At 39.7% G+C, this 21,887-nt stretch overlaps 5 protein-coding genes across 12 annotated transcripts in view; 2 read left to right on the top strand and 3 right to left on the bottom strand.

Moving 5' to 3' along the window:
• glsb (glutaminase b) overlaps positions 1 to 5,258 on the bottom strand; it is a 33,963-nt gene extending 28,705 nt beyond the window's left edge. The window contains exon 1 of the mRNA XM_074695191.1: positions 4,951 to 5,258. Coding sequence (XP_074551292.1) covers positions 4,951 to 5,258 — 308 coding nt within the window. The remainder of the gene's footprint in view (positions 1 to 4,950) is intronic.
• On the top strand, positions 5,185 to 10,458 carry fkbp7 (FKBP prolyl isomerase 7). Of its 2 annotated transcripts, none has more exons than XM_074695193.1 (5): positions 5,185 to 5,322; positions 6,637 to 6,918; positions 7,327 to 7,478; positions 8,435 to 8,562; positions 9,417 to 10,458. In XM_074695193.1, exons 2-5 carry the CDS (start codon positions 6,689 to 6,691, stop codon positions 9,576 to 9,578), a joined length of 672 nt encoding a protein of 223 aa, XP_074551294.1. In that variant the 5' UTR covers positions 5,185 to 5,322; positions 6,637 to 6,688; the 3' UTR covers positions 9,579 to 10,458. The 2 variants fall into 2 exon arrangements, with proteins under 2 accessions (XP_074551294.1, XP_074551295.1); XM_074695194.1 differs by having other exon boundaries at positions 5,189 to 5,322; positions 6,757 to 6,918.
• A 548-nt stretch (positions 10,459 to 11,006) lies between these two features.
• osgepl1 (O-sialoglycoprotein endopeptidase-like 1) lies at positions 11,007 to 14,052 on the bottom strand. 6 transcript variants are annotated; one of them, XM_074694295.1, is made up of 8 exons: positions 13,941 to 14,052; positions 13,142 to 13,261; positions 12,667 to 13,054; positions 12,369 to 12,573; positions 12,101 to 12,249; positions 11,525 to 11,655; positions 11,352 to 11,423; positions 11,007 to 11,230 (listed from the first exon to the last, which is right to left on the bottom strand). In XM_074694295.1, exons 1-8 carry the CDS (start codon positions 14,003 to 14,005, stop codon positions 11,146 to 11,148), a joined length of 1,215 nt encoding a protein of 404 aa, XP_074550396.1. In that variant the 5' UTR covers positions 14,006 to 14,052; the 3' UTR covers positions 11,007 to 11,145. The 6 variants fall into 6 exon arrangements, with proteins under 6 accessions (XP_074550396.1, XP_074550397.1, XP_074550398.1 ...); XM_074694296.1 differs by having other exon boundaries at positions 13,142 to 13,252; XM_074694297.1 differs by lacking the exon at positions 13,941 to 14,052 and adding an exon at positions 13,399 to 13,594 and having other exon boundaries at positions 11,008 to 11,230.
• Positions 13,620 to 17,592, top strand: adat3 (adenosine deaminase tRNA specific 3). The gene is made up of 2 exons (XM_074694300.1): positions 13,620 to 13,869; positions 15,994 to 17,592. The coding sequence occupies exons 1-2, from the start codon at positions 13,858 to 13,860 to the stop codon at positions 17,071 to 17,073; spliced, it is 1,092 nt and encodes a 363-aa protein (XP_074550401.1). The 5' UTR covers positions 13,620 to 13,857; the 3' UTR covers positions 17,074 to 17,592.
• Positions 17,593 to 17,671: 79 nt separating this feature from the next.
• On the bottom strand, positions 17,672 to 21,702 carry ormdl1 (ORMDL sphingolipid biosynthesis regulator 1). 2 transcript variants are annotated; one of them, XM_074694301.1, is made up of 4 exons: positions 21,561 to 21,702; positions 20,015 to 20,194; positions 18,948 to 19,099; positions 17,672 to 18,569 (listed from the first exon to the last, which is right to left on the bottom strand). In XM_074694301.1, the coding sequence occupies exons 2-4, from the start codon at positions 20,186 to 20,188 to the stop codon at positions 18,434 to 18,436; spliced, it is 462 nt and encodes a 153-aa protein (XP_074550402.1). In that variant the 5' UTR covers positions 20,189 to 20,194; positions 21,561 to 21,702; the 3' UTR covers positions 17,672 to 18,433. The 2 variants fall into 2 exon arrangements, with proteins under 2 accessions (XP_074550402.1, XP_074550403.1); XM_074694302.1 differs by having other exon boundaries at positions 21,565 to 21,702.
• Between the last annotated feature and the right edge of the window lie 185 nt (positions 21,703 to 21,887).

The raw sequence follows: 21,887 nt of genomic DNA, 5'->3' as shown, positions 1-21,887 counted from the left end.
CACTTGAGTGTAAAGTCCTATGTTGGTTTGACAATTGCGTCTGGACCAAAGTTAGACTGAGCCTAGATTCCAGGAATTCCCCGTCTGACCGGCTCTCTGTGGCTTTTGGATTAATAAAGCCAACACTGTGGCCAGTTCACACGCTGGTTGTGACACAGCAGTGTAGTCAAACCAGAACAGAATCAAACTACTAGAGGTATCACATTCCAAGCTTTTTCTAAAGTTGACATGTCAAAATAAAACAAAATCCCACCACTTCTACACATTTCCCTTAAGCTCTTTTTTTCTGACAAACTCTACATTTGCTTAAAAGGGATGCTGGAGGGTAGCTGTGCTGCACAGTCACACGTTTGAAATTCCAGTATTCAGTCTCCTCCTCCTTTATCTCTTCCCCTTTGTCACATCTTCTGCTCTGCACAGAGTAAACACTCCACATACAGCCCAGGTAACTGCGCCTGAACATGTGCAAACAAACCAAGATTGACTAAAATGCTGTCCGTCAGGCATGTCTAATTCAAAGGGAGTGTTATTGACCTGACATCTGTCACTACACCAGCTTTTCCACACAGGTGCAGGTGCAGCACACAGTCAGGGTGGGATCAGCCAATAGGTGAGCAGGTGAATGAGTTTAAGGATCCTACTTCTAACAGCGACATGCATATAAGAAAGGTAATTAATGACAGATTTTTTCAATTCCATTTTAACCCAGAGAAAACCTTGCACCAATATCAGTGCAACCATGCTTAATGAGCATCTTGGTCGCAACAGCAGGCCCTGAGACTTTTCCAAGGTTATGAAAAGCTCATTAACCACCAACACTCTCCTTAGCAGGGGAAGTGTGTTTGTGTTTCTTGAGTGTTGTGCTGTGAGGCCAACACGGCTGCCACTTTGAGCAGCGACTGAAAGAATGAGGGCAATTTGAGAAGCATTTAACCAATCAAAGTAACTCGACACTAATTCTACACATCCGAATGAAGTTACTGGTCATGAGGAGGAGACTCAATCAGCCTGTGATTGCACTTGTACGGTGTCTCTTTTTGCTCCGGGCAGCTTTGTTGATAGCGTCAGTGTCATTATTCAAGTCAAGGGATGATGCAGTTTCTATTAAAACAGAATCACAGTCAGGTATTGTGGAATTTGATATGCGGTGACATTTACAACAAGAGGCATGGCATGGTATAACACCTTGCAGGAGAGATAAGACTGAATGAGGGCTGGTTGAGATCTCTGACACTGTAAAACAGTAACATTACGTCAGAAGTAAGCCACCGACTTCTTGAAGTTAAGCTTTCTACCAGTAGTTTTCCATTTGTACCAACGTCTTTGTCACTGCAAATACACTTCTAACCCCTGATAGTCAACTAGTTGAATTCTCTTAATCTAAATAACAACAATGTGGGAAATAGAATTGTTGGTCTGTTCCATATTTTGGTGGTTGTGTGCCAATGTTGAATGAAAAAAATAAGCAAAAGCGCCTGTGTGTGTTTAAACAGGGTAAACAGATCCTGTGACTACAGACCAAAACACCTTTATTTTCTACATTTGTTCAGTTAAAAACCTTCTCCCTCCTCACAGGCAGATGGCTCAGTCCATTTGCGTTAGTTAGGATGGCTGCTCATTGGTGTAAGCAGAACACTTTGAGAGTTTCCTGGAAACGGGGTCATACTTGGCTGTGTGATTTGTTTTATCTTTCCTCATTGCCTTTTTGCAACGGAAGGGTTACAGCTCTGTGGGATTACTGTGCTATATTGACAGATGGTATTTAATCATTCATCAAACACAGATTTCAATGAACTTCAAATTCCAGTGGTCAAATTTACATATATCAAAAAAGACTTAAGAAAGAATCTGAGACAGTAGATATTACAAATAACAGGTTATTATCATTATATTACAAACAAATGCAGTAAACGCAAATAATAAACAACACACCTTTAAGTCTTTTCCAGCTAGATGGGCTTTAGTTTCTTAAAAAGTTTCCAGCATTTTCTATCTTGGTTTAGTTTTTACACTCTTAAAAATGGCCAGACCATATGTTTGAGAGAACGGTAGATGTGTGAAAGAAGCTTTTTCATGAGCTCCAGAAATGCTTTCTGCTTGTTGCCAAAGGTAATGCTGAAGAGAAAAAAAAAACCAAAATTCTAACACAAGATGTTCTTTTAGATAGAAAGTGACAGCACAGTACTGATGTTTTTCTGCACACACAGTTGAGATATCTGATAGAAGATCTCTGTGTTGCCACTGCCAGACATTGTGTTTGTTGCTGATACAGGGATCAGTCTCAACAAGTGCAAAATATGCTCTAAGAAATACCATTTATTTATTCACATTACTATTCATTTACTTTGGTGACTATAAGCTAAAATTAATGTATTTCACTCATTTAACTGCGCAGACCTAGGACCTATTGCTTGTCTCCTAAAGTGGCAGCGCAGTGGCAAAAAACCCCAAAGACCAGATACAGGAAATGACTGCCGAGTGCTGTTGCCTGTCTGATCTGTGTCAGTCTTCAACATTGCTATTTCATAATCATTCAGCTACACTGCATGCCAAAGAAGCTGAGTTTGGATATTCTTTGCAATATCAGTGTCTTAACACAGGGCTTGGCTTCACTGAACAGTGTGCTAAAACTTCACCAAATCAGACTTTTCACTTTCTGTTTCCTCTTTCCTATTCTACCATGTGTGTCACCACAGTCATTTTATACATCTTAATCCCAGCCAACTCCTCCCACTAGAGCTGGAACTGATTCCACAAATTGCTTTGGGTGGATAGCTATAAAACCAGAGAAGCTCTTACAGTTCAACGTGTCTGTGAGGCCTTTGTAAAAGCAACTCTGCAGTGTACTTTCCTAGGAGCAGCTCCATTCATTTGGCCTTTTTTGCCTTACACATTGCAGACGTACTTCTCAGCTTGATAGATTGCTGTAAAATGTAAACACTGGGCTCAGTTTTGTAAAACAAAATGAACGAGAAGAGTAGATAAGAGAGTGTTTGTTCTTTAATAGGATGGATTTCACAAACCACATTCCACTCTGAGGTTTATCTTGTGAGTCATCAGCATCAAGCTGGCTAACATGACATCTAATCACGTGCTGCTGACTCATAGAGTTTGAATCATAGGACCAACCCCTGCCATTAGGAACACAATTTTTTTTAAAGGAAAGTGTTGTTTTGAGCATTCAAACATGTCTACTGTCACAAATGCAGGGGATACACCTCGCCTGAAGACCCTGCTGTGTGAATGCCCCCAGCTGCAGAGATGTTTCTATTTTCAACATGACAAAAGTTCAAGTCTTGCTGAATAAATCATGGGTCCTATGACATGTCATCAGCTTCACTGCAAGATCAGACTGATGCAACAATACTCTTTGCTATTTTCCACTGCTAGAGCTGTAACCTTGGGTTCTGCATTTTAAAGAACTGCAGCAGGTTTGGTCCTTAGCTCTTCCTCTTGTTCTTAGCCTGCTCTAGTGGTATCAAGCTCAACATGCTCAACTGGACACAAGCCAGAAGCAGTTCAGCCTGCCCCAGTATCAGTCTGTATAATCATGTGTTGTTGTCAGTGAATGTTTTTCAAAGGGATATTGTTTTGAAGAGCGTGTGTAGAAAAGAACACTTGGGGTGATTTAAAAAATGGTGTCATTACCTGTTTGTCAACTCCACAGCTAACAGTAAACTTAAGACTGCCTGCAGCATATGATTAAGAACATCTCAAATGTTGTTCTACATTTGCTATATTGTTGTCCTGTCCTACATTGAAACAGTAGCAAAATGACTGTTGTGTGAAAGACAGTTGTGTTGTTATGCGACACACAGCTGCTTGACCAGTCACGTGTTGGGAAGCATAAACTCCTATGAGTGCCTTGAATTTTCAAATAACTGACATGGGTTATTTAAGTGTAACCGTGAAGAATAAATCATTGTGTAAATTAAAAAAGTACCATTTTGTATTGTAAAACAGGATAGTACAACTATGCCACAACATACATCTGATCAAAAGCCATGCTGCTAATTGAAATAAAAAGCTTTGCCAATTCAGAATGACAGAAGTTATGACATAAAGAGACTTTTCTATCCAGACAAATTACTTCCTATATATGTACTTTTCTGATGTGCCATCAGGCTGCTGCACTGTAGAGCACAGTGATCTGGATCAGCCTCTTCACTATGAGGGGTAGGTCAGAAGTGAATCAACCAGAAGCCACAAAAACCAGTTTACACAAATTGAATTTAATCAGACAGTAGTCAATGTTAAAACAAACCCATCAAGTAAAAACAAAAACCATCTACATATCCTTAAAGGTTTGGTACCGTAGGATGTCACTTTGGGTGGCATGGCTCAAATTTCCTTTTAAATTAATGTTTTTAGTTTGTATTCGTGTTTCTTTCTTGCAGTTTCTATTATTTGATGGTTGATTTGTCCTTGAACTGCATCCCTGACCCCAACCTGTGCGTTCATATTGCTTCATTTCCATATTAGGTGTCACTCCATGCTGTGTGTTATCGACAGTAACATCGCAAAACTGAATTTTAAACCAAGTGTGGGAGCTCAGTTATATTTGACCAAGCCAAAGCTATGACGATAATACAGTATGGATTGAAAAATGTTCAAAAGCGTCGAGAGGCTACACCGGAATGAAAAGTCACACATGGTTTTGTGGCTGACTTCAGGCTATGGGCCATCACAGATAGTTAGCGATTCCTTTAATATACAAAACACGTTTGGTGAAATTCATTTCTTTGTGCTGGATTTGTGTATGACTTCAGTTGAGACGTTTCGTTAATGAACTGATTATCGTTATGCATTTTTCACGCAGCGTCTGGGCGGTTAAAGAAAACCTTACATCCGCTGGCGCTCGAGTGCGTCATGGCGCTCCGTGAGCGCCAGCCCTGCCTTCATACCACGGAGTCAGGAGGTTCAATGAGCAAGAAAAAACTTGAAACCTACTTGTCACTGCCTGTTTCAGCGCTGACTCCATCCTTCTTCAGCTGTTCGTCGAGCTCAACTGCACCTTCAGTTTTCGCGCAGTACGAGCGGAACGGGGCGGCGAAGGGAGCGGCGCGCAGAGCCGGGCGTTGCGCAGCAGCGGCATGGAGGAGCTTTAGTTGAGTAGGCAGAGATCTGGCATCAATGGAGGCGGTGCCGAAGGAGCGGAGGGCTGGTAACCAAGTCTTCTGTCTACAGCCGGACAAGGGACGCTTGAGGGTGGCTTCAAACAACTCCTTCAGCAATGTCGAGGACCTAAAATGTAACATCTCAATCCTATCAGTCAATGAAAGAGAAAGTCGTGGCTCCAAATATATCCGGTAGCAGCTGAAGGTGAGTGCCGAGCTCTCTGGTAACACGTTGACTGTCTGAGTGCCGATGACTCACAAGTGCCGGCGTCCCATCATATATTGAGGCGCAACACCAACCCTGCCGCTGCCATTGGTGGAAACGAGCTAAGGTCCGCCTCAATGGACCATTTTAAAGTCCTATTGGAGAGTTTACGTGTCTATCAATGCCTATCATGTTTGCATTCAGACAGTCGGGAAATTGCTCCCATTAACACACTTACCTACACTTTAAAATGTCATGGACATGGCTCATTCAGCTGTTTCGGTAAACAATGAAGCCATGAGGCTATACGTAAAAATTGTTTTAGACACACTCTGTGCACTGTTTCATCAGCTATCATGTGATATGTCTCTAACTCTTGTTATTTGAAATTTATTTAAAGCAAATTTAACAACAGTAGAATAGATTATCATACAAAAAGAATTATAGAATACAAAAATGTATACGTTATGAAGGGAATACTCAAAGGAGGGATATTCACTACATGTAACCAATTGGTTATTTGCTGTTCAATTCTACATAAGGGTTCAATAAAGCATGCATATGGGACAGTTCATTTAGGGAACGTAAATATTTCATTAGCTGCTCTTAGTTGTACAGTGTGTAGTAATGTGAATCAGGAACATGTTTTTCAAGTTTAAAGTTACAGCAGAATGTTGACAAAATAAATATGGAGTCAAACAAGAGCAGAAACGTGTAAATGGCTTAGATTACAGTGCTTAAAATTAAGTCCCAATGTAACACATTTATCTCTCATGTAGCCCTTTAAAAAATCTTACTTATTCGAGTTCTTACAAATTTGCAAAGCACTATTTGTCTCGACAGTAGTAATAATTACACTTGTGTGTTGCAGTACTCTTTTCAGAGCATTAATCTTAAAGTATTGGTTGTAACATATTTTAAGCGCATTGCTGCCACGCCAGAAAAAAAATATTACGTTATAGCGTGTTCACTTTATAACCTTTTTTTTTTTTTTTTTTTCTGGCGTGGCAGCAATTCGCTTATGCACGTTACACTGCAAGTCTTCATCTATAACATTCAGTTTAATCCACGCCTGTTGCAACCGTTGATGTATGGAAATTTTTCCCTCAGTTTAGTCTGTCAGGTAAATTTTACGGTGAAGTTGCGCACTGCCAAAAGAAAGCTCCGCCAGTTCCAAAAGCCATACAAAAAAGGGGTTGTCCTTTGTCTTTAACTTTTCATTGTCAAAGTAATGTTTTTTTTTTCCACACGTGGAAAAGGAAATCCCTGACAGTCTTTACTCAGGGCAGCCTTTCCCACACTCCCTTGCAACAGCTCTCTACGTCCTCTGCTGTGCTCAAGCGTCACTTTCCAGAAGTTGCCACGAATGCACAGCAGAATGAAGTGGAGGGTTGTGAGCTGCACACTTTTTCTTTTTGTATCCTCACAGATCAGTTTATGGACTGTGTGGGCTGAAGCAGATGGACAGGACGGAGAGGTCAAGATAGAAGTTTTGTTCAAGCCCGAGCAATGCACACCAAAGAGCAGGAGAGGAGATATGGTGAACGCGCATTACGACGGGTTCCTTGCCAAGGATGGGTCCCAGTTCTACTGCAGGTTGGTGATTTGAATGTAGAATTAGCTGCAAGTACAAAGTATCACAAGTTAATATGATTCTTTTTTTTATTACTATTGTATCATATAATTTTATAGTGAAGTGACTGATTTTGACTGCTTAAGGTTTCACTATGCATGCCTAGCTAGTTTTATTGTGTATTCTATGTGTGCTGTGAAACTCTGAAGCTATGAAATTCAGTGTGACATGAGTATATGTTATTACTAAAAGAATAGGGTCACACAAATTTTCAAAGTCATCCAATTAGAGAACTGTTTAAGCAGTCTTCACCTGGATCCATGTTGTGTTCAGGGACAGTAGGGTCATTTTAGGGGTTGAAGAAATGGTCTAGTTTAATTCACATCTCTCCACATGCCCTCTCATGTTTCTTTGTTCTGTTTCTGTTGTAGTCGGTCGGACAAGGCTGGACATCCTCAGTGGTTTGTTCTGGGTGTTGGACAAATAATCAAGGGCCTTGACTTGGGGATGACAGAGATGTGTGCTGGAGAGAAACGAAAAATAACAGTTCCACCTGCCCTGGCCTTTGGAGAAAAAGGCAAAGGTAAGTCAATATAACACAGTAAACTCACAGTTATCAACAGAAGATCTATACTCCCTGAAAGTAGAAATACAAATCAAATGTGTTCTATGTTAAAGGGGTTTTATAAGTTACATGTGTCAGTAAATAAGCAAGTAATAGCTGCTATATCCACTTGTGTTGCCATCTTACTGTCTTTAGTGTCAAAATGTGTATTTGAGGGCTTTTACTGACTGTTTTGTATGTTTACCTGAGCTCCTTTTATGCTGTTTTGTCTTTTACAGCACTTTAGTTGACAAAGGTCTCACGCCTCTTGCAGTTTGCTACCAGCCCTGGCATGAACTGTGAGCATGCACAAAGGTTGAAAGGTCTCTACTTTATTCACCCTTTCTTGCATGCACATAAGCTCTTTTAAAAAATAACAGCTGAATAACCTTGAACTATTTTCTTCTCAACTGTCTCTCTTTGTTTTTATGAATACACTGTGATCTAAAGCTGGTTTTACCAGGCTTGGAAACTGTTTGTCAGCTTTCATTTTTTGAATTTTGTTCTTTTGGCTTTGTAGAAAAAGGTTTTGCATGTTGTGCATGTTCTTAAGTCTTTACTTCTTAAATCCCTGGAATGGCACAGCACAGCAGCACAGTTTAAAAAAATGTAGGTGTACTGTTGGCTGCCAATTAAAGCTTAATTAATTTTTTAATTAATAACCCTGAAATGCATGTTGATCTAGCTGTAGCATTTTTTCCTCTCTTTGATTTGTGTAACCCTGATAATATCTTAGTGCCCTCATCTCTTCTTCCCTGGAATTTGCAGAATTTCCCTGAAATGAAAAGGGTGTTATCAAAGACTGTGTAAAAGAAGAAAAGCCCCTCTAATGCCTAAACATGATATTCAATGATGAGCCGTTGATGTACCAAAATAATTAATTGCACTTTTGATATCCAGCCTTTTTATCCTGATCTGTCCCTCTGTTGCAATAGATCCTGTGCCTCCAAATGCCACAGTGATCTTTGAGGTGGAAGTGTACGCTGTGTCAAGAGGACCACGCAGTATGGAGGCTTTTGGAGAGATGGACCGTGATAAAGACAAGAGTCTCACAAAGGAAGAGGTGTTTGTCATTTCATAGACTATTTTTATCAAGGAGGCAGCACAGTCAGAAAAAAACATTTGGAGGGGTTTGTTTTGAGGTTTTAACATTCAAGCTAACATACAGAGGGCCTCATGCTGGAACACCTGCTACTTTTTTGTACAGTTGTTTCAAAAGGAACTGTGCCACAAAACTGTTTAATAGTGATTACATATCAACACAGGCCATCCAAGTCACGTAATTTGTTAAGGTCACAGAATAATAAAACAGAATCATTTAGAAACAAAAAATCAATATGTTAAGCTAGGGAGGCTACCAAATCAATACTATCTTCCTTTCTGCACATAAAGTAGGGGGCTTAGTAGCTTGACCAAGGATCTCCTTTGTATACTTATGTTAATATTCAGTCAATAAAAACAAATATAGCTGAAATAACCTTGATTTTAAAGGACAGTTTTTACATGTTGAGGACATGCTGGTTAGGGGATGTCACTCTTAATGTACAAAGTCAAGAAGCTCAGCTTTGTTGATTTTTCCAGAGCTGTATTTTCACTTAAATAACTATGAATATAAATACAAACAAATCTGTCTTGTTTCTATGGAAAGATATCCTTCTCCTCCTTAGATTTCAGCAATAGATGGCAAAGGCTTTAAAGGAGTGTTTGAATCTGGAGAGAAACCTGAAGAGACACCAGATGGCACAAAGTGTGGATATAAAGATGGGAACAGTCAGAGAGGATGAATTCTGCTGTCTTATGTAACCATTTTCTAAAAAAAAAACTTCATTTCATCTTGCTGTTCTGGTTATTTTCTGTGAACTGTAATTACTGTGCTTATTTTGAAGTGGTAACAGAATGAATTTCCTTTACTTTCAGGTTAAAGAGTATGTTAAGATGCAGTATGAGAGAGATGGAAAGAAAAATGATGAGCCCTTCTACGAGAAGATCATGACTGATATATTCTACAAGAACGACAAGGACAAAGACGGACTTATCAGTGCAAAGGAGTACAATATTTATCAGCATGATGAACTCTAGTGTTGGATGCTGCAAAGAATCATAGTGTTTTTATTTTAAGTACCTTTTAAAAATAAGAGGAAAAACAAAAATATGTGAGAGGGACTTTCCATGTTTTGAGGTTTTTAGTTTCCTTCAGTCTGTTTAGATTGTTTTACTTTGATCAAACGTTTTATTTGACCTGCCATATCACTTTTGCTTAATGGTTTTGTACCTGTAATGCATTCCTAAAAAATGCTCTTACGTTTTGGACTGTTAAGGTCCCTACCAAAAGAAAAAAGTGTGTGCTTTTATATCATTAATTTGAACCCATGTGGTTTTGCACTATCAGTTTCAAGTGGGTACATTTTTTCCTTGGCAAAAAAGAAGGTCTTTTATATCTGTGGAAAAAACTTTGGCTTCTATGATCTTCTTCTAAAATACCACTAAATGTTAGAATTTTAGATGTGCTTTTCTTCTGGGTAACACCATTTCTGTTTGTTTAATGATTATTTAGTGCCACCCACTCCAATTAGCCTTTGTACATGAGGCATGCGGTTTAACAGTGAAGCTTAACCTGTGCCCCACACTTTATCCGTTTTTGTATCACAAAGAAGAAACCAAAAATATTGAAATAAGAAAATGGTCTGTTGTCGTCCCTGTGAATGCTCTGCCCTCTAACCTGCAGTTGTTACACTAGTAGTCATGTCTTTAGATTTATGTAAAAATAATGACATCCATGGCTAATCTTTTCTGCCCCTGTGTAAAAGGTTCAGCGTAACAAACGAGATGGAAAAAGTGTCTGTTTGAAAATTCTGAACAAAACATGGTTGTGTGTTTTGGTTCGTCCGACATGTTAATATCCTTTTATTGTCTGTTAAAATTCATCTCCTCTTTGTGAGGATCTTTTTTATTCAAATAAACCATGTAAAAAAGTGTCATGTGTTTGACTAATTTTTCTGCCAGATTTACTTTCTGGCCTTCATTAAAGTAAATAAAAGATAATGACATATTTTGGGTTTTCATTTGATGTGTAATTCAGGTCAGGGTATCAACTAGATAATTTGTGAACTTAATAAGAAAAATGAAATCAAGTTTGTGGAAAAACTGACCTGCACTACTTCAGAGGCTAAGATTTTCATGTGACATGCATACTTCTGTCAACTATTGACTTATTTATTTGCACATTTATTACATCTCATATTTATTTGCTCAGTGTGTTTGGGTTGCAGTTATACATACTGACCACCAGAGGGTAGTGTCAGGCTACCCTACAAGAGAAGGGAAATGACTTTTTATGTTGCTTTTTCTCAGTCTACACCATGTTATGATCGTCAAGCTCCCTTACAATTAAATGATTTTAGATCAAGGTGTCAGACAATTTTAATAAGAGGAAAATACCAGAAACAATAGTTTGTCACAAACAAAGAACATCTCATTTTGGTGGACTTTGTATTTTCAACTCATTTTGTTGATACTTAAAAAGGGATGCATGAAGATGTATGTATTAAAAATAGGTGTTTATTTTTCTTGTGCATGTAAATCCTGTACACAACGTTGAAATATAGAGGTAACAAATCTTTGTTTCTGCTAGAAACCAGACAGTCTGTCAGCTGGGGATCTCCAGCTTGACTCGTGGGAGCTTTATTCCTGCTGCCCTCACCTCCTCCGTCATGTCGACACCCAGCGGAGCCCTGACAAAAAAACAAAGGGGACACCTTTGTTACTAAATGTTTATTAAAATTTGCAGTACAGCAAATAAAAAAGGAGCTTGGCCAGTATCTAACTTCATTCTTTGCAAGAAATTTGACTTACTTTGGTTCATAGTAGACATCCACGTTTGGAGACAGAATCCCAATCCCTTCTCTCAGACGTTCAACACCATTCCTGAAAATAAAAAGGGCAAATTTTATGCAGCACCAAACTCTACATTAGAGACACAAGATCAGATTCACTTTCAAAGCTTGACTGATAGTCATTACACTAACCATGCAATCATCACTCCGTTGTCAGTGCAGAATTTGGCTGGAGGACAGAGCATGCCCAGTCCTTCCCTCTCTGTGATAAGGCTCAAAGCTTTGCGGATGTACTGATTGCTGGCAACTCCTCCAGACACAACCTGTCACAGGAGAGTTAATGATGACATCTTCAGACCTTTATTCACAACATTAACAGATTTCGAGGTTAAAGAAGGTTGAAGGTTAAGACTAAATAACTTCAAAAACAAGAGTCTGTGGAGTTGTAACATTCATTATGAAAGGTCAGATGTAAAATATTCAGAATCAAAATAGCCTTTATTCGCTAAGTATCTTCAAGAATACAAGGAATTTGACTCCGGTTTGAACTGCACCCTCTCTGTCCAATTATTTGTGAAAAAAACACTAAATATAAAAAAAATAGAAAAAATATGGTATTATAATAATAATAGTAAACTTGTACAGAGGAGAATAAAAAATATATGCACATTTAAGTTAAAACAGTGCACTGAAAAGGACATCAAAGAAAAGAAAAAAAACATATAATTTTCATTAGTAAAATTACACAAAGTGATACACAGCACTCACCAGAGTAGGATTGTTTGATGGCAGCAGATTGTTTGCCTTACAGAATAAGATGGCTCGGTGCGTGCGCTTTGCCAGATGAGTGGCTACTGTGTGCTGTGTGGCAGCTGCGATATCATTTACACATGATAACAGCGTCCCCTCCTCTATCCCTACAGAGAGAGGGAGTAAAAAGGGTACATACCTGACATAGTGAGACAAGACAAGCAAAAAGCGGCAGTCAACCTAAAAATGTTTTTAATTAACCATGTCATTGTGTAAGTGCTCATACCTTCCTCTGCCTCTTTTTTTATTATAATCATTGTGATCTGATTGCGTAACCCAGAGAAAGAAAAGCAGCAGTCGTTTGATTTTCCCATGGGCGTTGTCAGAGGGAACTTCATTCTGTCTCCATCCTTTGCTAGCAACTCGATAGCTTGTCCTCCACTCAATGTGGAACACTGAGGGTGTTTTGTGAGAGACAAACGCCTTGCCACCTGAGAGGAAACAAAGGACAAGACTTATTAGTTCACTGTCACAAAGAAAACATGGACGGTAAAAGCAGCCTTGTTATAAAGTTAGGTTCCTACTTTGTCAAGTGCATCCCCTGGAGCAACATCCAAACTTTGACCAAGAAGAAGAAAGTCATCAACTCCTCGAGCCACAGCCAGGAGAGAATGGCCACCAGAAACCAGCAAAACCAAAAAAGGGAAGGCAACAGGGTGAAGCATCCTAACAGTCAGGGCGTGGGCTTCCATGTGGTGGATGGGGATGAATGGCTTGTTGTGTTGCCTCACAAACCTTTGACTGAACTCTAGGCCAATACCCAAACTCAGGGCCATGCCTGGCTTTACAGTAGTGGCCACAGCTGAGAGCTGGCTTGGGTGCACATTGCTCCTCCCCAAAGCCTCCTGGACCACTCGCTCAATGTTTTCTCTGTGGAGCTGTTGCGCCACTGGGGGAATGATGCCACCTGTTCTGCAGCATTCAAGAGCACATAAGTTATGTCAAATTAAATGTAAAAACCAAAAACAACTGCTCTGAAAATACAGCTCAGACACTTACCTGAGATGTACTTCTGTTTGTGAATGAAGAGACTCCCCTAATATCTTCCCTGTCTCATCCAACACTGCAGCTCCAGTGTCATCGCAGCTGGTCTCAATTCCAAGAACAAGTCTGGAATAACTGTTTTTATTTAATACAGGTAAGCAACAAACTATGTTTCTACAGTGTAGCGTCTTACGAAGGACTTTTAGTTGGGCAGGAAACATCATGACATACAAGCTGCTATCAAAATGTAGTCCACCAAATAATGACCTCACCTACGCTCGCATTGCATTTGAAACTAGCAAAAACATATTAAGACCTCTCTTTAGAAAAAATCGCAACTCTAACGCATACAATTCATCTGCCACTTAAGGTAAACATAAACCTTCTGTGTCCACTGTTCTGACATTTCGCCCCGGCTACTGCACAGCCATGTTGTGTGCCACTTGTAAATAATTCCGTGCTTACACTAGTTCGCTAGTAGTCAGGAGTCAGTTACGTTGCTCGTCTAAAACCACCCATAAATACGTTTTTCAACAATGTAAATCTGTACCAGATGAGCACATTTACTTTTAAACATTACAGCTATTTTTATACATAATAGTGAATAAAACTCAGTTTCAGTAAGCAGTTGCTTTTTTTTCGGGGGACATTTTACTCTGCTACACAAGTTCGAAAGCATGCAGTCGAGTGGCTAAGTAACTGGACCGCGAACATATTTCATCTCCGTTTAAATGCTGAAAGAGGTAAATTTCACAATTTGCTTTCTCGTGATTTTAATTTATCATTTTGTTTATTATTTATGGTAGTTACAGACCTGTGTCCTGTGGCTGTTTGAGAATGTTGAACGCCAGTTGTTACGTGCAGTGGTCTGTGCTGCATTCATGGGCATCAGAAATGTAAAGCACACACATAACATTAACTAATAAATAAAGAACTCACCCCTCAAGCTACGGGTGAAGTTATTTAGAAATTTTTCAAAATAGCCATCGTTTCGTAATTATGATAGGCCCTACAATGATCTGGAAACTTTTCTTACGTTTAAGGGTGAAGAGTGTGTGTTGGTGGTTTTGGAAAGCTAATGCTATGATCAAACCAGGAAAAGCTTCTGAGGTCACATGGTAGCATGACCGTGGCACTCTTCAAGAGACGTCTTACTTCTCCTGTTTACATAATAGTGTCCTCCTCATTTCTCGATCTGTACGTACTTTAAATGTTTGAATACGTGTTTAAGATGAAATAGATGAGTCATTTTTTCCAGTAGAAGGTCTAAAAAACGGTTGTGGTGCACTACCAGGGCATTTAGCAAGTATTTGCTATTTTTATATTCTTAGGTTGTAATAAGTGTTTCATGTTGACTCTTCTAAAGGAAACATGGCACACTCTGCATATATTTTGGAGGATTTGAAGCAGTATATCATAAATGATGCCCCGCCAACAGTGTATTACATCCCCAATTTCATTTCCGAGGATGAAGAGACCTACCTTCTACAGCAAGTGTATAAGTCACCAAAAACCAAATGGACTCAGCTGTCTGGTCGAAGGCTTCAGAACTGGGGAGGGTTACCACATCCTAGAGGCATGCTGGCAGAAAAGATTCCTGACTGGCTCCAGATGTACTGTGAGAAAATTTCTTCTTTTGGTGCATTCAGTGGGAAAACAGCCAATCATGTTTTGGTGAATGAGTACAAACAAGGAGAAGGGATTATGCCTCATGAAGATGGTCCTCTGTACCACCCTACAGTCACCACCATCAGCCTTGGCTCCCACACACTCCTTGACTTCTACGACCCCATCAGCAGCCTGGATGTTGATGCACCGCAGACAGAGGAGAACCGCTTCCTCTTCTCCCTGCTGGTGAAGCCACGCAGTCTTCTGATCCTGCAGGATGAGATGTACAAGCGCCTCCTTCATGGGATCCAGCCCTGTGCACAGGACACGCTGACCAATAAGGTGATAAACCTGTCTGCTGCTGAGGCCCTGCAGGGAGAGACCTTGACCAGAAGTGTCAGAGTGTCACTGACCATCCGACATGTGCCAAAAGTTATAAAGAATAAACTGATACTGGGGAGGAAATGAGCAAAGACTTCATCCTCACCATGATACTTAAAACTGTGTATAGCACTGTCAACATCAAGCATAATCAGTGGGAGTAACTTGCATGCAGCTTCATGAATTATATCTCACATTTGTCTTTAACTGAATCACTACTAACTTCGTTAAGAGTATGTGCTGCCTCAGGTGATGTTAGTGGCACACTCAGAACAACTAAGGACTGGGTTAAAACTCAAAATTTCTGATGAACTGTAAAGAAATACTCAAGAATTCAATTCATTGTCATAAACAAGCATTTGTTTAAGTCTTAAGAAGAAAATACTCTGTAAATGTAAGTTTTAAATGATAAGTTGTCTCTCTTGTCTAGCAAGATTCAGGGTTTTTTTGTTGCCCAACCAATGTCAACATTAGCACTACATACATTAAATAGCTCTGAAATTTTTGGTTGTGTCTTGTGTATGCCCTGATTATTTAAGAGTTTTATTCAAAGCTTCTGTGAGTCTCTGTTATGGCTTTTGTCCATAGACCAAGGAGTTGTCTTATTCATACCTGAATTGTGTTATTCTTTCATTCTTCTTTTTTATAACAGTAAAATGAATGACTTAGTGTCAGCGTTATTACAGTTTTATCTGCCCAAACTGATGAGACTTGAATTTTTAGGCTAACATAACATTATAAAGCAGTATTAAGGGTTTTCTGTGTTGAAGCTGATGTGTAATAAACAGATTTAGTTTATTAAGAGCTTTTTCTTTCTAAGCTCTGTTACCAACATGCTCTGACTTTGTTTGACTTTGGTGTAAACTCGTATTTCACAGGAGAACAGCACAACAATGGAGCCACAGACTAAACGCTGGAAGGGCTCAGAGTGTGACACAGACTCCTGGGTTGCTTTTCCTGTATTGTCAGATGAGCAGTCACAAGACGTCGAGCTAATAGGAGCATTTGCTGCACCCATAGTCAACAAGAAAGAGACATCTGGACTGGTCCGGGAGCTGAACAGCCTCTACCCGTTGAAGAGCCTTCAGCACGTCAAGAGGGTGCGGGCAGTGAAGGAGAAGGGCAGCCCTCACCCTCTGGAAGTCCTCTTGTGCCCTATCAGTGATGCTCCAGACACCAAGGTGATCAACATCAAGTCTCTGCTCCTTTCACATGGAGTTAAATGTGAAGGATTAGGTGAACCTTTTATTGTTAAGGTCCCTGCACGCCCCCCTTTGACCCGACCCCAGTTTGAGCTGGCGAGCAAACACTGGCCCACCTCATTTCACGAGGACAAACAGGTGACTGTCGCCTTGAGGGGAGAGCTCTTTGGTCCCCCTCAGAAAGCTTTGATGCACACCTACATGATGTCTGCTGTGACTGCAGCAAGAGCTGGACACAAGCTGGGAATGGAGGCGGTGGGTGCGGTGGTGGTCGACCCTGTGATGGAGAGAGTCATTGCAGTGGGCCATGATTGCAGAGGTGACCATCCTCTGCATCACGCTGTGATGGTCTGCATTGACCTGGTGGCTCATAGTCAGGGAGGAGGATGTTATTCCTATGACAGATACCCAGCTTGTACATTCACCCCACCAGCTTCAGAAACTATTCAAAGCTTTTCTGACACAGAAGGGAGCGGTCACCCATACATATGTACGGGGTATGACTTTTATGTGACAAGAGAACCTTGTGTCATGTGCGCCATGGCACTAGTACACTCCAGAGTTGGACGTGTCTTCTATGGCACAGCTTCTGCTGATGGGGCATTTGGCACCAAATTTAAAATCCACTCCCAAAAAGACCTGAACCATCGTTTTGAGGTCTTCAAAGGAGTCCTGAGCAGGCAGTGTGAAGATCTGAACACTTCTGACCAAATCAAAAGGGAGAGTTCAAGCATTTGTAGGAGTATTAATAACTGATGGTATCAATTTCATTAGCAGCCTGTAACCTTGCTCTGGTTATCACAACTACAGGAACAAACTTTGGTTTTATAATTATTTTTTTAATAAAGATTTGAACATGTTTTCTAACCCTGTAGAAAAGTTTTTGAAAAAAACATCTGTTGCAGTTATTACCTGCAAGTGTAAATTGTTAGATAGCACCATTTTCAGATGGAGAAAGCAGCAGCTGTTTAAACAGACTGACCACACTGACATTTTTTTTTACATGTCTGAGGTTGAACTACCTCAGGGTGATTTTTCTGATAAAAGATTTTAGTTCACCTCAAGTTTCTTGTTTTTCTTCTGCAGCTTGTAAACCTTTGTTGTCACAGCTGGTCTCCTTCCTCACAGTCCTAGCATATGCTTTGTCAGAAAACTGAACCTTGACATGCCCAGAACAAGATCGGTGAAGCAATGAGATGCACATCTTTGCCCACAGGGGGGCATTAAAGTTGCCACAAAGAGAAATTTCCTCTCAGCTTATAACTTACTGGAAATGAGCTAAAAGCCTAGTTTTAGTGTTTTAATCAAATAGGCTCCAGGAACCATACAATGCATAAAAGTGACACATTTGGAGGGCAACAACATTTTAATAAGATTAAGAACAAAAAATAACAAGAGTACTAGGAGCTATGGCCAGACAAAGCAGGACTAGCTGCCTTGATTATAGCAAAAAGTCATGATCTAAAGAGAACAGTTACATAAGTGTAAGTTCATCACAGACACCTCAGACCTCTCTCAGTAAACACTTAACCTAACAACATTTATTCACTTCATTTCTACATACAAGACATAACGTTCACAAAAAAAATCTGTACAATGAAAAAAGCTTGCCCTTTTCTGATTGAAATACAAATGAGACATGATTCACACACCAAGGAAGTCATGCAAAAAAAGAAATGATTCCATTTTCCACGCAGCATGAATACTTTAGACGCCCATTACAAAATGAAAGTGTGCCATTTAACACTGAGCCAAGTAAACATCTTTGAAAAATACCCGGGGAAATATTTGTGGCTAGAAACAGACTCATTCTTACAATTTGTGTCACCATGTGAACTGGAGGGCAAAGACAGGAAAGAAAGAAACACAACCAAAAGCCTAATTGTGGCCTGGGCCAGCCCAGGTCTATGCAGGCCAAAAAAACATCATTAAATATTCACATAAGTTAGTAATGCATATGGCATCCTGTCACCTAAAAACCTACACCTGTTTTTTTAACATTTCTTTTAAACCTGATATATCTACACAACAACATTTACACAAACTGTACAGCTCCAGAGTTACACGCTACACAGGACTTAACTTCTGCTGCTAAGAGGCACAGCTTTACAATAACTTAATACTTGTTAATACCAAACAGTCTCACTCCATGGAGTTGCGGCAGCTTTGGGATCAGGACGCTTAAAAGAGAAGCCGTGTTTATGATGAAGTGCGTTGTGTCGTACTTTGTGTAGAAACTTGCCAGGAAGTATCTGTGGAGCAAAAGCAGATGGATCAACTAAACAATAAACGGAAATAAAGAAAAAATGTGCTCAACAATTGTCTGCAAAGGATACCCAAAAGTTTCATTAGTAAACATCTCACTCATTCAACTTCAATCAAAACATGTTGGCTTACAGAAGCTGCAGAGCGTGGCTACGAACCCAAACCTGACTTGATCTACTGAACTTTCCGGTTTGAAATAATTCTTCAAGGCTTCAGTAACACAATATCCTTACTTTACCTGGTTGATTTTCACTATGTCTTGTTTGTGTGTGTCCATAGGTTTGATAAAAGTTTTAAAACCCATCTGCCTTGGTCAAAGTGATCTATATGTGTAATAACGAAACTGCGTGGTTTATCATACGTACAGAATGATTGGAGAAATCGTGAAGAACTTTCTGGAAGAAGTAAACTGCACTCCGTAATCCAGCTGTTCCCAGTGTGTGAGCAGTCTGGCTTTTCCTTGATCAGGTGTCTCAAAGGGTGTGCCTTTCACTGCATGCATGAACACATACATTCCCTGTGGAGACAAAAACACAGACTGTAGTGTAGAAAAACGAAAGGCAACACTGTGTTATAGTTCATGTGGAGTTAGAGTTAGCATAGAATACAGCAGTATTTTCTGAAATATTTTTCTTACTCTGTTTTTTTTTTACTGGGAATAAAGCATGAAAATTTTGCCCGTGCTAAATCTTGAATATAAAAAAGGGAAAATAAAATCAGTGTCTTTGTGGGCGCCTGAGTTTGAGTGCCTGAGCCTCTGATCATTTAAGCAGAAAGCAAAATGGAGATCCAGACAGTGGCTCAGTATTCAGCCGTTAGCTCGACACTCATTTTCAATTAAAACTCACAATGTAAAAACACAGGAATGCAGCTCTAAATGGAAAACTTGCATTACAGAGGGAAAAGTAATAAACTTAACGTGCTGGCATCCAGCCAAGTCACAATCAGCACACTGCTGTTGTATTGTGTGAAAACAAAAGGCCATAGTTGACCTCGTTGGTTACTGTTAATAGCCTTCCGTATTGGCTGTGATACAAAATCCTTGTTAACTGCTTCGAGCTTGCACAACTTCATGATGTCACACACATCGACTTTGTTTCTTTAGTAAAGCCAGCCTGGGAACAATAAAAGGTCAGTTTTAGCTACAGACCTAATAGGCGGTGAGGAAATCATTGTAATAGGTCAGCATCTGCCAAACTGATAGCTTCCCAAAAATAGAGGATATCTTGATAAGGAATCAGGACAGGCAGAGCAGAAAAAACAGGCACCTGGCTGTTTGGCTACAAAGACGTGCAAGACTCACTTGGCTCTGATACTCCCTATAAATAAATATATTTGTTTAAGTTATTCAAGAGTTATTTAACATAATTGTGAAAGGCCTACTTTATTTGTTTGGCCTGATTTGCAGTGACTGTTTGAGAGTGAAGCTTACAAAGTTGTGTATGACGTTAGTGAGAGTCCACACCACTGGCACGCTGAAGAAGGGAATGCTCAAGAGCACAATGTGAAGTATGCCAACACCGAGCGCATAGGTCAACCAGATCCCCCGACTGTTCATGACCCGAGTGTTTGGGTTCACCTCGCTGTGTGCCACACCCACATTCATTCTGGTCTGTGGACAGAAAATACAATCAAAGGTTCACTTCAGAACAGCAGGAACATATGGTGTTGATTTTTCATTTATTTATTTAGATATCCTGTATGTTACTATTTTTCAAAAAGCACCTGAGCTGATACTGATAAGTCTCTCCTGTAGTAAACCGTATGTTCCTCTTATTGTGAAAGTCTGATTTGTTTTAGAAACAGACAAAAGGGCTTGATTTGACTGAGTTTTGCAGCCGTGACTTCTCTTTGTCTTCAAAAATATTTATTTTTGATGCATTTTCAAATTTAGTTTTTCAAGCTTTTCATTCTTAATTAATGTGCAAAATTGCACATGGCAATTGAAAGCACGTTGGGCAGTAATACATTTCCTTAACTTGACATAAAAATTCTATTATACAACCACTGAAATGAAAACCACTGATCTTGTGAGTTGCAGACCTGCATATCATAATCTTTGCCCCATAGTGTACCATTAATAGAAGTTACATCCCAAAGAGCAAATTTAGCACTTTGTCCACTGTATAAGATAACAGAAAAAAATGAATTGTGCAATCTCATCGCACTTTGTCCTCTGGCACATATTCAGCTGCTAGGCTGGATTAAAAAAAAACAACCAACAGGGTTTGCGTTGCATCCATTTAAGGCAATTTTTACTTAATGTTATGTCCACAGTAGGATTACATTTGGACTTTGCTCATTATAAGATTCTGAATATATGTATCACTGTGGATCTAGACTTTGTATCTTTTAAGGTTTTCTTTTTATGTCATCAAATCTCCGTCTCAGTCTGATACATAAATCTTAAGGCTTAGACAAGTATTAACACTCCATTATAAAACTGATGTCAGCTATTCAACATTTTGAATACTACTGTTCATCTATTTAATACATAAATTAACAGAGGAGAGTAACAGAAGGGTCTGATGTCAAGAATTATAACTTATGTGAAACCTATTTATTGTGAGAAAGGCCTGCTGATGAGCATGAATGAATCCTTTCACTAGTCTTGGCTTACATGATGCAGACAAATACTTCGAGCGTTTACGACTAATACTGGCTGAGTCTACTTGCTGATTACTTTGAAGCTACAGTATACTCCCCGGCTCTTACAATACCATTTGAACAATATCATGACTACTGAGAACAATAAAAGCTGTATAATTATTATATCCTGATTTGATGCGGCACGACGATATCTCTTCTTCATTTTGAATTCTGCCCTCTAAAGTAAAAGTGTAAACATGAGACGTTCCTTAACATGCTTTCGTTTTCAGTACATAGCCCGGACCAAACCACCACAATCTACCCTCAAGTTGGTTAGAGTCAGAACATTAGTAACGTTAAGTGGATAAAATGAACCATAAAGCACTTACACACCCAGCGTTGCAACCTTACAGGTAGAAGCGAGCAGTGGAGGTATTTATAGAAACAACAGCTATGGAGAGAAATGGTTTATCTCCTTGTTGATATGTGCAGTTCACGAGCGCAGACAGCCTGACCCGGGCGGAAGTAGACGTGGTTAGATCGGAATTGAGAGGAGTTTTTCCCCTAATTTGAATTTTCAGGCTGCGTACCAATGCCCCCAAATACCATGAAACGCATCGTTATGTCAACTTGTATTATGCACATGGAAGTAAGGGTTAGTTTAAGGGTATTTATCTTTGTTCCTGTGATGAAAACCACTAAAACAACATTAGACC

Source organism: Halichoeres trimaculatus, unplaced genomic scaffold (genome assembly GCF_033239565.1).
Source record: "Halichoeres trimaculatus isolate MK-OKI-2021-1 unplaced genomic scaffold, fHalTri1.1 fHalTri1_scaffold_19, whole genome shotgun sequence".
NCBI lineage: Eukaryota > Metazoa > Chordata > Actinopteri > Labriformes > Labridae > Halichoeres > Halichoeres trimaculatus.
The sequence above is the reverse complement of the archived record's forward strand: the minus strand, read 5'-3'. Positions and strand labels throughout refer to the sequence as shown.